Raw genomic sequence first — 14,839 nt, forward strand, 5'->3', positions numbered from 1 at the left:
GGCGATTCCCGTAAGCCGAGCCGACACGGCGGTGCCAACCACAGACTCCCTCCCTCCCGCCACGCTCCATCACCCCCAGTCCCCTATGGGGGCGTGTGCGGCAAGACAGACGTGCACAGAGACAGTCTCGATGCCACACCGACAGTGGGTCTGCCTGTGACCGTGAGTGTGTCTGGCTGTCGGGGAGCGGTGGTGTAGTGGTTAGCGCTACGCTGCGCTACGAACCCGGCGACGCGAGTTCAATTCCCGCTCACGGCCAACATCGGTGATGATTATTTAAACCGGTCCCGGGTCTCCCCTAGGTCGACTCAACCTCAAATGAGTACCTGGTGCGGTGTGTAAACATCGCCACTGGGGAGACAAAGGCGGCCAGGTGTGGTGTTGGCCACTCACCCCTTCGTGTGCCGTGCCGGCCTTCATAGGTGTGGTACTCGCTAGCAGCACTTGCCCCAACAGTCTGTACAGGCTGTTCTTGGGCTCTTGTCTGGCTGTGTCTGTGTCCGAGTGTCTGGCTGTCTGTGTTTATTTTGCTGTGTGTCTGGCTGTGTCTGGCTGTGTCTGTGTCCGTGTGTGTGTCTGGCTGTGTCTGTGTTTATTTTGATGGCTGTGTCTGGTTGGTTTTGTGTGTCTGGCTGTCTGTGTGTGTCTGGATAGCTGAGTCTGCGTATGTCTCGCTGGCTGTGTTTGACTGGCTGTGTGTGTTTGCCTGGCTGTGTGTTTGACTGGCTGTGTGTGTGACTAGCTGTGTGTGTCCCGCTGGCTGTGTGTGTGTGACTGGCTGTGTGTCTGGCTGTGTGTTTGACTGGCTGTGTGTCTCACTGGCTGTGTGTGTTTGACTGGCTGTGTGTGTCTCGCTGGCTGTGTGTTTGACTGGCTGTGTGTCTCGCTGGCTGTGTGTTTGACTGGCTGTGTGTCTCGCTGGCTGTGTATGTCTCGCTGGCTGTGTGTCTCGCTGGCTGTGTGTTTGACTGGCTGTGTGTCTGGCTGTGTGTGTTTGACTGGCTGTGTGTCTCGCTGGCTGTGTGTTTGACTGGCTGTGTATCTCGCTGGCTGTGTGTGTTTGACTGGCTGTGTGTTTGACTGGCTGTGTGTCTGGCTGTGTGTGTTTGACTGGCTGTGTGTCTCGCTGGCTGTGTGTTTGGCTGTGTCTCGCTGGCTGTGTGTGTTTGACTGGCTGTGTGTCTGGCTGTGTGTGTTTGACTGGCTGTGTGATTATCGTCACAAGTGGGGAGCGGTGGTGTAGCGGTTAGCGCGCTGCTCTACGAACCTGGGGACCCGGGTTCGATTCTCGCCCACGGCCAGCACCAGCGACGATCATTTGAACCAGTCCTGGGCCTCCCTTAGGTCGACTCAACCTCAAATGTGCGCCTGATGTGGTGTGTAAACATCACCACTGGGAAGACAAAGGCGGTCCGGGGTGGTCCTGACCAGTCATTTTTGGCTGCCATTCCGTCACCATTCTCGACCGCGTGCCTTTTCGTCATGGGCATGTTTACACCGTACTTCATACTTCACCATACTTCATACTTCACCATACTTCACCATACTTCATACTTCACCATATTTCACCATACTTCATACTTCACCATACTCCATACTTCACCATACTTCATACTTCACCATATTTCACCATACTTCATACTTCACCATACTCCATACTTCACCATACTTCATACTTCACCATACTTCACCATACTTCATACTTCACCATACTTCACCATACTTCACCATACTTCATACTTCACCGTACTTCACCATACTTCATACTTCACCATACTTCACCATACTTCATACTTCACCATACTTCACCATACTTCATACTTCACCATACTTCATACTTCACCGTACTTCACCATACTTCATACTTCACCATACTTCACCATACTTCACCATACTCCATACTTCACCATACTTCATACTTCACCATACTTCACCATACTTCATACTTCACCATACTTCACCATACTTCATACTTCACCATACTTCATACTTCACTATACTTCATACTTCACCATACTTCACCATACTTCATACTTCACTATACTTCATACTTCACCATACTTCACCATACTTCATACTTCACCATACTCCATACTTCACCATACTTCATACTTCACCATACTTCACCATACTCCACACTTCACCATACTTCACCATACTCCATACTTCACCATACTCCATACTTCACCATACTCCATACTTCACCATACTTCATACTTCACCATACTTCACCATACTTCATACTTCACCATATTTCATACTTCACCATACTTCACTATACTTCATACTTCACCATACTTCATACTTCACCATACTTCACTATACTTCATACTTCACCATACTTCAACATACTTCATACTTCACCATACTCCATACTTCACCATACTTTATACTTCACCATACTTCACCATACTCCACACTTCACCATACTTCACCATACTTCACCATACTTCATACTTCACCATACTTCACCATACTTCACCATACTCCACACTTCACCATACTTCATACTTCACCATACTCCATACTTCACTATACTTCATACTTCACCGTACTTCACCATACTTCATACTTCACCGTACTTCACCATACTTCACTATACTTCATACTTCACCGTACTTCACCATACTTCACCATACTTCACTATACTTCATACTTCACCGTACTTCACCATACTTCATACTTCACCATACTTCACCATACTTCACCATACTTCATACTTCACCGTACTTCACCATACTTCATACTTCACCATACTCCATACTTCACTATACTTCATACTTCACCATACTTCACCATACTTCATCATACTTCATACTTCACCATACTTCATACTTCACCATACTCCATACTTCACTATACTTCATACTTCACCGTACTTCACCATACTTCACCATACTTCATACTTCACCGTACTTCACCATACTTCACCATACTTCATACTTCACCGTACTTCACCATACTTCACCATACTTCACTATACTTCATACTTCACCATACTTCACCATACTTCACTATACTTCATACTTCACCGTACTTCACCATACTTCACTATACTTCATACTTCACCATACTTCACCATACTTCACCATACTTCATACTTCACCATACTTCACCACATTGGTCAGTGCAGGCTGGTGAGGGGGTTGGTGTCCAGGACCATTTGAGATGTCACTCGCCTCCTGGCCGGGAATCGAACTCAGACGGCCCGGTCCGTGAAGCAGCACCGACACAATATGTATTGTATCAGTGTTTACTGGACTTCTGTGAAAAAGTGCTTTAGAGATTATCGGATTCCTCCAGTATAAATACATATTCTGAATGTCTGTATCACCCTCTCGGTGTGTCTGTATTTCTGCATGGCTCCCCCGAATCACTCTATCCCCAACATACGCTATGACAAGTGTCCAGTATTCTCACGTGTGTATGTCTGTCTGTAGACCTGAATATGGAATGCTCCGGTGGGCTTGACAAAGAAGCTGTACATATAGCCGTCCGCAATAATGCCACTGTAAAATAACTAGAAAATCGATTACAACGGGAGTATTGTTCATCCTGTACACTCACCCTCCTCCCCTCTGTGGACTATGTGCCTGACTTAATCCCACTGCAAGAGTGGGCGACTGTCACTGCTAAGAATACGAGGCTGTGTGCCTCTCTTCCACGTGTCCTCACATTCCCAGCTGCCCTATGCGGTTTTAGTGCAAAAAAAATTCGAACTCAAAAAAACATCGTACAACAACCGCTCCACTCAGCCAGTCTTATAATATAACAAATATATACGTAAATATATAAACAATATAGCATCCAGTCTATCTCATTCTAACATTCAACGTTATGCTAATTCTATTATTCTTCATATCCCCAGGATCTTAACTAGATAATGTATTGAAATAAAATTACAAGATAACTGTATAACCATTCGTAAAAAAAAAATCTAACTTAATACCCTTGAAACTTCACCTGAATGCACACATTTAAATGGGTACAACCTTTCACTGATAGCGACCACCAGCAGGCCTGATGGTGCTGGCTATATCAGCCAAACGTATCGCCCATTCACATGCTGGACTATTGATCTCCAACAACGCATGGGGGTTGTGCTGCTGAACCCTCGGGACGTTTGATTCGCGTGACGTCGTTATTAATTGGCTGTGTCAGATGGAGGAGGGTTTACGACACATTCTATGTTCGCCATCTGATCCCTAAAAAATCATTCTGAATCCTCGTCACGATCCATGGGCAGATAGCCCCCGTAGGTATCCACTACACATTTCTTAATTTGTTCCAACTTTCCTCTGCCTTGTGCCAATGAGTTCAAGTAGTGCCACATCTTTATGGCACCAATCTCTTATGTCATCTTCAAGCCAGTCCTGAATCATGATGCCCTAATTTGATTTTCTTTCGCTGAGATCCATTTATTCCACTGTCAGTCCAATTCCAAGCGTGCATGTACTATATTCTTGGTTCTTTCAGTAAAGTCACGTAGAAGGGAAACAATAAATTAATAAAAATATAAAACAATAAAATTCTCACGACGTTTCGACTGCAACACAAGCAATCATCATCAAGTGTGAAAACCACAAGAAAATTTGAAAAAAGTGGCGGTTTTTTTAATGTTAGCACCACGGAGAGCGATTTGACAGTTTGTTCAGATGGATGAGTCCATCTATGTTCAGAAAAGAGGGGGGCAACGAAAAATAATGGATCTGGTCTGAAAGCCACCTTAAGCGTGATCAATCAATTAAGACCCTAAATGGTTTATCAAATCCTTCCAATGATTTCTAAGCCAGAATCCATCTTCTCGGTTGAAATTGTCTCTGTGTTTGTGGATAGCTTTAAATCGTGCGTGTACTGTATGCTTCTTGGTGCACTCTGTATGCAACTTGAAATGTGCACAGATTGCAAGCGTTTCGCACATTGCTATGGATTTGCACGGAGTGATGACATTATTTAACGTGTGGGAGTGATGGTAGAAGCTCTGCATAGCGAGATGTATGGATGACTTCATCCAGCAGTGGACAATGGCCAATGATGATAGTTTCAAGTTCGAACTTCTTTTTGGTTTTACCAAGTCAGATCTCAAGAGACCAAGAGAAGACGCCAACGAGGTGGGATGTGGGAGACGTCATCACGCAGATGTGCCTGGTAACGTCACCGCGCACGTGTTAAGAATCCAGCCAGGCAGGCATGAATCCAGCCAGGAAAACTGTTTTTCTTTCCCTTACGGTATGATGGGGCCTGCTGAAAACGCGTGGCCGCAATTCGCGAACGTTGCTTCCTTAAGTCACGTGGTCTCCTAAGGACACGTGGCCTCCGCAAGAGGCTGAGTCACACGAGCACGCGGGACCCTGAGCTTCCCGTAAACATGACGTCACACTTCCGGAGGGGGGGAGGGTGCCCGTGACGTCGCAGCCCCTCACACCATATAAGGGTAAAAGGAAGTGCGTGGGCTGGCCTCACTGGAATCGCCCTGACGTTGACACGGACCACGCCTACCACGTGTTGGCGTATGTGCGTGTGTGTGCGCACTGGGTACCTGGTGCGGTGTGTAAACATCGCCGCTGGGAGACAAAGGCGGCCGGGCGTGGTGCTGGCTACCCACCCCATCGGGTGTCGTGCCGGCCTTCATCGGTGCTCGCTAACAGCACTTGCCCCAGCAGTATGTTAATGCTATACTGGGGATGTTTGTCTTTGTGTATATTGTACGGAGGAAAATCCCCAGTTCTGTTTTTTTAAACTTTACACAGCATTGTAATTTTTTTTCTCCCTGTGGGAAAAACCCACCGAGAGCCTTCCAGCTGCAGAATAAAAATAAACAAATGATCGATCTTCCATTTGATTAAACAGATTCGGCAATAACACTGTGACCTTAATTTATTTTGAAAAATTGGCAACGTTTGGGAAATGGGCTTTCTACATAGCGTGTAAATGATGGGCTTAATTTTTGTGCGCTCAAGAAAGGTCGTTTCCCATTACATGGTATATCATTTGTTTACTTTTTGGCCGCAGTGTTATTGACGAATGTTTTATTACTTTTTGGTTCTTTCGGTAAGGTCACGTAGGTAATAAATTAAATAAATCACGACGTTTCGGGCGCAAAACAAGCGTCCATCATCAGATGGGAAAGCATGGTCTGCTGCTGAGGCAGACTGTTTTAAGAGGTTTGAAATGGGTGTAGCTCAATGGTTAAAAAGAAGTGGCCGGGGCTAGTGATGTTAATGTGAGAAATTATCATGTAACTGTAAGATAGAAGAGCGGCCTCCTAAACGAGGGCACGGAAGTGGCTATGTTAATGTGAGAGATTAGCATGACCCTTGGGCTACACCCATTTCTAACCTTTTAAAAGTCTTCCTCAGCAGCAGACCATGCTTTCCCACCTGATGATGGACGCTTGTGTTGCGCCCGAAACGTCGTGATTTATTTTATTTTATACCTACGTGACTTTAGCGAAAGATCCAAAGAGTATGGATCCCCGCAGTCACGAAAGATTCAAATCAAGATTGAATGTTTTATTGTGTGCTTGTGCATCACGCACAGCCAAAACCAGCAGCTGCATAACCAAATAATTTGATTCATAATCAAGTTTTTTTTGGGGCTAAATCGCGTAAATGTGTCGTCAAACCCGCCACAATTCGACACAGTCAAATAGTAAGGTTTGTCTCGGAAACAAAACGTGCCAATTATTTACTTCAGCGCACCAGTGTGTTAGAGAGTAAACCTTAATTAGATGTGTGAGGTGGTGGCAGATTTGACGACACATTTATATTTATGCACTCTAGCCCAAAAAAAAACATTATAGATATTGGTCGCGAAAACCTACCTACCTTTAAGCAGCTTCTCAAACAACATATTTTTTTATTTTATTTTACTAAACGGATCTCTGAGCTGGACCTGAGGGTCGCTGCCTTTGGGCGAGTGAAAATTGTGCACGTTACAAATTAGCATTATTAAACCAAATTACTTGATTAATTCCAAAATTTGGTCTTGCATCGGATTGGGAACGCCTTCATCCAGCAGTAGCTGGACCATGCCTGATGTTGATGGTAATAATGAAGTTAGGTTAACAGCAATTGACATTAATACATGGACATTGTGATGTGTGTGCCAGCATTGGTAACACGTTATACATTGTGTCAAGTGCAAGTGTGTATTCAAGCTACGTGTAAATGTATTACAACACATTATGGCCTGGACACATTCCGCCTTCCTTTATATCTTCGGATACATTTTCAGGTGAGGCATATTAACCCATTAAAATAAAAATGCATTTTATGAGGTCACTTTGCAATTCGTTTTTTTAAGCCAGGGTCAAGAGGTCACCAAGTCCGCTGCTTTTGATGTCACCACACCTCGCCATCGCTTCCTTCCTTCTGCTAGACTCCACAGTCGACACCCGATATCCTAAGACTACTTTTACAATCTCATACAAGACAAAGTTCACCCGTGTAGCTTTTAACATACTGTCGAGACAAGTGCTGTTAGCGAGCAGCACCTACGAAAGTTGGCATAGCACACGAGGGCGTAGGTGGCCAGCACCACGCCCGGTGGCGTTTGTCCCCCCAGTGCTGATGTTTACACAGCGCACCAGGTACTCATTTAAGGCTGAGTCAACCAACATTCTCACCGCCAGCAGCATCTTCCTTTGTGTCTTCACCTTGGCTGTCATCCTCTGGGCGCCACTTTGATGCCTGTTTCAGCAACGTCCCCACCTCTATCCGACGCACGTGTCCCCCATGACGTCTGCAATTCTTCCGAGGCTCTTCCTAGGCCCAACTTAAACGTTGCTTCTCCTGTATTGCAATAATCCTACACGTGCACTGGTGTTCGAAATCCAGAAGCGTCTGGCCCTGTGTGTCTGTGTTTGTTTGGCTTTTTGTCTCAAAACACTTCCCGTCAAAATACAATTTTAGGGAGTGGTTCGCACGGAGAGCAGACGGATGACTCAGCAGAAGACCAATCCTAGACTCGTTTGCAACATTTATTTATTTTCAATCGTATGTAAGCCACACTCGCCACGATGTATAGCTTTCAATATGTAGACCGCGTTACGTGTAACAAATGCCCATTTCTAAATACACAGTGCTAGAATGCCTCTTTGGCAGAAAATACAAAAAACACAACTGGCACATCAGGTAACAGAAAATAAAGTTTTTTTCACTTAAGGTACGTTATTATCATTTATGTAACAGTAGCAGCTAAACACAAAAAAGTAGCATAATAATGTGGTCGTGCGTCACCGTTCGACAGCAGTGATTAATAAATTCCACATTACCGTGGCAGGGTTAGTCTGTAAATAAATCAAGACATCTCTCGCTGTTGACTTCCTGTGCACACGTGGCGTGGTCAACGCCAGGTCGTACTCATATCAGCCACCCCGATGAGATGATGGTGAAGACGATGGTGATTATAGGCTTAGTTGGACAAGTGCTATATATTGTACTGTGGTAGTATCTAAACTGAGAGATCAAAATATATAAATATTTCTTTCAATTAAAATCCTATATACAGTATCATTTAATTTGTTCCATAAATTACCAATTAGTTGCAAAAAAGGGCACTGAGGACAAGGCTCTATCCAGCAACTGGGAGAAATGTAAGCCCATTTTTACAACTCTACATTGTCATGGCAGGTGCCAGTCCATCAGTGACACCACCACCGCTGACTTGTACCAATTACCAGACATTCTCGCGAAGGTTGGAGCTTATTTTATCTACCCCAGAGATGATGATGGTGGTGATGATGATGATGGATTGACGTTCAAGAGTCCCCACTTTGTCGAGACGCACACCATCCTTCTTGTCTGCGACATCAAACATCAACCGGAAGCGCTCACAACACGCGTGGAGTGGTCACATCAACCAATGGGGTCTCAAGAGATCCCAAGCGCCACCATCGTAAATCCTTATATTACAGGTCCATGTAATATATAGACTCGCACGAATAAAGGAAACCATACTCCGTTATGCCTGGCTGTCAAAGTCTAAAGTACTTAACCAAAGCATTGTAGCCATTAGCACTTTTAGCATGACAGTACGTTTTCCATGTATTTGCATTTTTCATTAAAAACTAAATTAAAAATCGATTGAAAAATATTCACATAAAGCCGGTAAACGTTAATACATGTCAAAGTATCTCTTTTGTTTCAAAGACCACAAAATATAAGCAGGAAATGATACATCTATTGAAGATATAAAAAAGTGATAAAATGAATACAGTACAATGTGTAAGATGCAACATGTTTCACATTAGTCCGTATGATGGACTCCAAGTTAGTTTGACCAACCGCCGAGTTTAACACCGCAGAGTTGGTCATTGATAAATCTAAACCTGGCATGGAACACCACAAATGGATTCGGACTATATAAAAAAACGCTCCTCCAAGGGCCATTCCGCAATCCAATTATACCATGCCAGGCCAAGTTTGATAATAAAAAAGGCCATTCCAGATATTGAGAGCAAACCTCACTATTAAAGACACCACTTCATCTAGATAAACCACTTACGTACTCAGAACGATTTGTAAATTGCAAGCAGAACATCGTGTCACGTGGTGCGGAAAATTTTGGAAATTGTGAAACGTCATCTTGAAATTTGGATCTGTCTCGAATTCAGAGGGTCACCCTGTTCAGGCGTGCAACGGAGTGGCCTATTAACAGTGGTGGAAATTCCGCATTAAAATTAAACTATTTTTTTTATTTTTACCAGGTAAGGCCCAATGAGCTATATAGCTCTTTTTCCATAGCGACCGGGCCACAAATTATAGCCCAATGAAGTGTTTTATCACGTGGAAATGTATAGCAGCCATATACCCTAAACGCAACATTCTAAATGTGGAGGGAACACCCGGAAATCCCCGAGAAGAAAACACGCGCCCACGGGGAGAACATGTCAATTCCACATATACAGCAGACGTCAGGGTCGGGATCGAACCCACGAACCTCCTGTATGCCAGGCGAGGAAGTTAACATCTCGCCACCGTGGCGCCCTGAACAGTACCATAAAGTAGTACCAAATGTATTACCCCCCAATCCCTGGGGGTGATTATGGGTTGAATTGACGCCCAATATAGGTTTTCTTTTACTTTCCCAATGTGAGTCAGTCGGTGTAACCATAGTAACAATCGCTCGACCACGTGGAATGTCTGCTTGTGAATTACACCGTGCTTAAACGAATGTCAGAGCATCAGTTAATCTGTGTGTGCCGGGTGCCTTTAAAACACAAACACAGATCTATAGCAGCTACGCAATTGCATTTTACACGCGCGCGTGTGTGTGTGTGTTTGGTGTGTGACCGATTGGGCAATTCATGACTCACATTTGACTTCGAAAAAAATTGTCGATATGGATTTTGAAGTCAGATTTACACTTCACAGTAGTAAAATTATAATAGGACCTTTGACAGACCATCCATTACCGAACATCTTGTTCGAGTTGCCATGGTGCTGCTAACTAGGGTTTGGCTTGCGTACTGAGTGTTGGCCCTTTCTTACCGTACAGCAAGCGGGCATAGCAACACAGAAAAAATAACCACCACCACCACCATCACCAAACATTTTGGTGAACACTGTTGAGATTTGAAAACACAGCTGTCGGCGATTCATTGACCGGAGGGATCCGCCGCTGAGCTTGAACGCGCGTTGGGGCACCTTTAACTCCACGCTCCGCTCATCGTCAAATTGAAGACAAAAAACGGTGGCGGTGGCTTCCGGCGGCTCAAGGAGAGAGAGAGCGCCCGTGGCGAGACGCTCTGTTCTACTGCTGGATCCCCCCCGCCCCCTCCACCGAGCCAGTAGTGGAAACTCCACGTTCATATGGCAGGAGCCAATCACAAATATAGGACCATGTATATGACAGCTTATACAACTACACACACACAGTACTGTATAGTCAAAGGCAAAGTGTTTCAAATAAAACGAGTACTGGGCAGTGCCCATCACCATTGCTGGTGCTCGTGCCCACAATCATCTGGGGGGGGGGGGGGCCCAGTCAATCTATAAAACCAGTTCACGTCTCATTACATGGTTACGAATTTTACTAATCCACTTTAACCCCCCTCACCGAACCCGCCCACGGAGGGATGGGTCGCAAAGTCAACCACAGCCTGAATTCGAACATATGCATGTGTGCGTGTGTATTGGTTGGCCACCCAGCCAGCAGCTACACACACACATGGCACCGCTTACAACATTCAGCCTGTACAAGGCACTTTCAAATCCCCTCCCCTTCTGAGACCCATATATTGTCTATTGTATTACAAAAGGCCCCCACGTGTAACACTGCAAGCCGCATGAATCATCAGGGCCCCCCAACTCTGGCCTAGGAACGTTTCAGCCCCGCGGGTTTGCCGAGGGTAGGAGTTTAATAAAAAAAAATTGTGGTGGGTAGTTGTTGTTGGCAGTGGTGGTTGAATACGTCATCCACAACCACCACCCACGCACCCCCCTGGGGGCTTAAAGGCTTTCTCATCAAAGGCAGAGTGGTGGTGACTCACGGCTTTTTTTGCAAAGCCAAAATGCCTCCACAATTAAAGCTCACTCACTCGCAGGCCTTAAGAGTTGTTTTGAAACCGGCTTGTTTCCACGTTGCCACTTCCCTTGTGAAAACTGAAGCCCCCCGCCCCAACCTCCTTTTCGGTGACTCCACCGAAACTATCAAATTCAGACCACCACTGAAAGCTCCGACAGTTGCCGGTCCCTTTAAGGGAAAGATCTATAAACACATAAATATAGGTCATCTCAAGAGAAATGCCTCCTCCTTCTAAACATCTTTACATTCAATCTGCGGTCGCAAATATTCAATCGCACAATTTTCTTTAGCGCGTAAACATTACAATCTCATTATTTCAATTTCCGACCATGCTTTCGTATTTTAGTCGTAGAGTGCTGCAGTGGTATGTACTGTCACAGTACTATCACAGTAATGCAGTACTCATGTAGTACGGTACTACAGTGGCATGTACCATCATATCCACTGCGTTTTTCGACACCGTATCCTGCTAACGTACCACTCAATTAAAACTTGAGATATTACGAGATATTTTATATTTTAAATCGTAAGTGGGCACGCTGAACTTTGGGAAAAAAATCTCGATCGACAGCGCTGCATATTATTATGATCACAGCCAGTATTCCCGTCTCGAGAAGAATGATCCACGCGCATTGCCCTTGCAACTCGCTTGCCGCGACATTTGCCAAACGCACACGCGCGCCACTCGTCTCACGCCCTCCGCCGTGAACACGAGGAGCTCAGTCCACGCAAGCCCCTCTCGACGCATCATCATCATCATCTCCACGAGCTCCACAACCCTTCATGGGGGAAAAAAAAACACCCCCCCCACACCATCAACAACTCTCTCCCGTCTTTTTTCTCCTTCTCGTGGACGCAGCAGCAACTGCTGCTGCGGGTCGCTGCCGACCCACAGCTGCTGCAGCTGCCACCACTGTCGCTGCCCCATTGCTTGCCCTTGCCGACTCGTTGGCTCGGTGAATCGCGTGACCCCTCTCCATCAAACACCTGCGGCCATCAGAAGGCCTGCAGAGCCGTGCCCTGGGTGGCCCCAATGGCCAAGCGGCAGCCTCTGCCCAGGTGATTGAGGACCCTCTGTTTCAGCTTGTCCACCTGTTCTCTGAGAGTCCCCGCCGTGCCCGCGAGCTGCGCGTTGTTGGCCTTGAGCGCGGCCACCTTCTCCTCCAGGCGGGCGATGCGCTCCAGCTTCCTCTTGCGGCACTTGGACGCTGCGATGCGATTGCGCAGCCTCTTGCGCTCCACCTTCATCTTCTCCTGCGACTCCATGTCCACCGGCGCCGTGGCCCCTCGCTCCATGAGGTCAACGGGGCCGGTCACGACTGCCGCCGCCGAGGAGGATGATGTCGTTGACGAGGCGTTGGAAGGTCCACCCTCCTGCATGAGGTCGGGCACAGTCTGAAGGGTCTCCTCCTCCTTCAGCAGCAGGTGCTGGGACCTGGGCAGGTACTGCAGGGAGGTCGCGTGGCCCACGCTCTGTGCGTGCGCGTACAGGGCCGACGTTCCGTACTCGAGGCCTCCAGCGGAGGTCCCCGAGAGGCCCTGCTGGAGGCCGCCGCCGCCGCCTGTGGACGCCGAGGCCAGCCCGAGCTGCGGGCCGTAGCCGCCGAGGTCGGCGTAGCATGCGGAGGAGGCCCCCTGGCGACCATCGGCCGCTCCGTGCTGCAGCGTCGCGTAGCTGGGCTGCTGCTGCTGGTGGTCCTCGTAGGGAGCACAGTGGAGGTGGCTCACGACGGCAGGCGCGGGGGAGGCGCACGGCCCTCCAACGCCGCCGGGAACTCCTCCAGCCACGAGCAGCGAGGAGGAGACGCTGTGCCTGATGTTCTGCTTGTGGAGCTCCTCGAGGGCGCGCACGAAGCCATTGGCGAAGTTGTCCTTCTCCTCCTCGGCGCTGCAGCCGTGGCTGAAGGCGCCCGAGACCGTGCCGGCGTGCAGGCCCGATGACAACGGCGTGGACAGTCCCGAGCGGCCGCCACCGCCCTGGTGGAGATGGTGGTGGTGGTGCTGCTGTTGTTGTTGTTGCTGCTGCTGGTGGTGGTGGTGGATGATGAAGCGCTCCATGTCAGAACTCGACAGCCTCAGCATGGCCGACTCGGCTGGAGAAGACGACGACGACGATGATGAAGATGAAGCAGATGACAACGCTGGCGGCGGCGGTGGAGGAGGAAGAGGTGGCGATGGTGGCGATGATGTTGATGATGATGATGCAGACACGAGAGATGACGTCGAAGACGAGGGTGGCAGCAGCGGTGGGCCCACGGACGCGGTGGCCTGCACTCCTTGCAGAGGAGACATCTGTGCGGCCGCCTTGCTCTGCCGAAGGACGTTCTTGCTCGAGTAGCTGGCGAAGGCGCTCACTTGGCCGAACGAGTGAAGGCCGATCACGTCGTCGTGATAGAACGGGGCCTCCATGGTTACACGTGGAGCGCGAGCAAGAAATGTCTTCGACGAGGTTTTTGCCGAGAGGTCCGACTAGCGAGTCGCTGCAGTACACAATGTAGACTGCATGTGACGAATGTGTCGGTCTTCTTCTTCTTCTTTAGCAGCAGTAGGCGAAATTTGGCGAAAGTCTGCCCGCAGGAATCACCAAATCTTCTTGCTAATGTCGTCTTGGCGATACAAATGAATTGTATTCGAAGCCTACAGCTGTGCGTGACACGCTACGTATGACGACCGCCGCCTCTATCCATAGCACCGCGTGCCGCTGCGATACATCATCCACAGCGAGGGTGTTATAACGTGTCTTGTCGAGACAAATGTTTACAGCCACCACCTAACTGCTGGGTAAGTAATGTTTGACGATGAATAATGTTGATGTTTGACGATGGGTGTGTAGTTTTTTTTACGGAAACGTTGACGGAGCTTGTTGCTGCTGCGTAAACGAATCGCAGCAGCGATCCGTGTGTGAGCTCAGTGCTCTGTGGCTCCGAGCCTTATATCCACACACCCACGCCGCACACACACACACGCGTGTTACACACACGCACACGAATTACACACACACACGCCCCACGTGTTACACGCACACACAGTCCCCTCCTCCCACCGCACACGGAGCGAGTCGCTCCCATCGCCGCGTTCCCTCTCCTGACGTCAGCGCGCTCGTCTTGACGTCAGCGCGCTCCGAGACGCATCAAGTTCCTCCCTTACACTCTGAACAATACGGTAGTGGTATCTTACACTCTGGACAATACGGTAGTGGTATCTTACACTCTGGACAATACGGTAGTGGTATCTTACACTCTGGACAATACGGGAGTGGTATCTTACACTGAACAATACGGGAATGGTATCTTACACTCTGGACAATACG

General features: G+C 47.7%; 1 protein-coding gene across 1 annotated transcript; it reads right to left on the minus strand.

Annotated features, from left to right (window-relative positions):
* Positions 1–7,967: 7,967 nt before the first annotated feature.
* On the minus strand, positions 7,968–14,623 carry LOC116951855 (uncharacterized). The gene has a single exon (XM_032970653.2). The coding sequence runs from the start codon at positions 13,936–13,938 to the stop codon at positions 12,526–12,528; it is 1,413 nt and encodes a 470-aa protein (XP_032826544.2). The 5' UTR covers positions 13,939–14,623; the 3' UTR covers positions 7,968–12,525.
* Positions 14,624–14,839: the final 216 nt, after the last annotated feature.

Source organism: Petromyzon marinus, chromosome 44 (assembly GCF_048934315.1).
Source record: "Petromyzon marinus isolate PM22_M1 ecotype Great Lakes invasive population chromosome 44, UKy_Petmar_22M1.pri1.0, whole genome shotgun sequence".
NCBI lineage: Eukaryota > Metazoa > Chordata > Hyperoartia > Petromyzontiformes > Petromyzontidae > Petromyzon > Petromyzon marinus.

Excerpts from the sequence above, each read along its gene's own strand:
- LOC116951855 (XM_032970653.2), bottom strand. The coding sequence starts at position 13,938 with ATGGAGGCCCCGTTCTATCACGACGACGTGATCGGCCTTCACTCGTTC.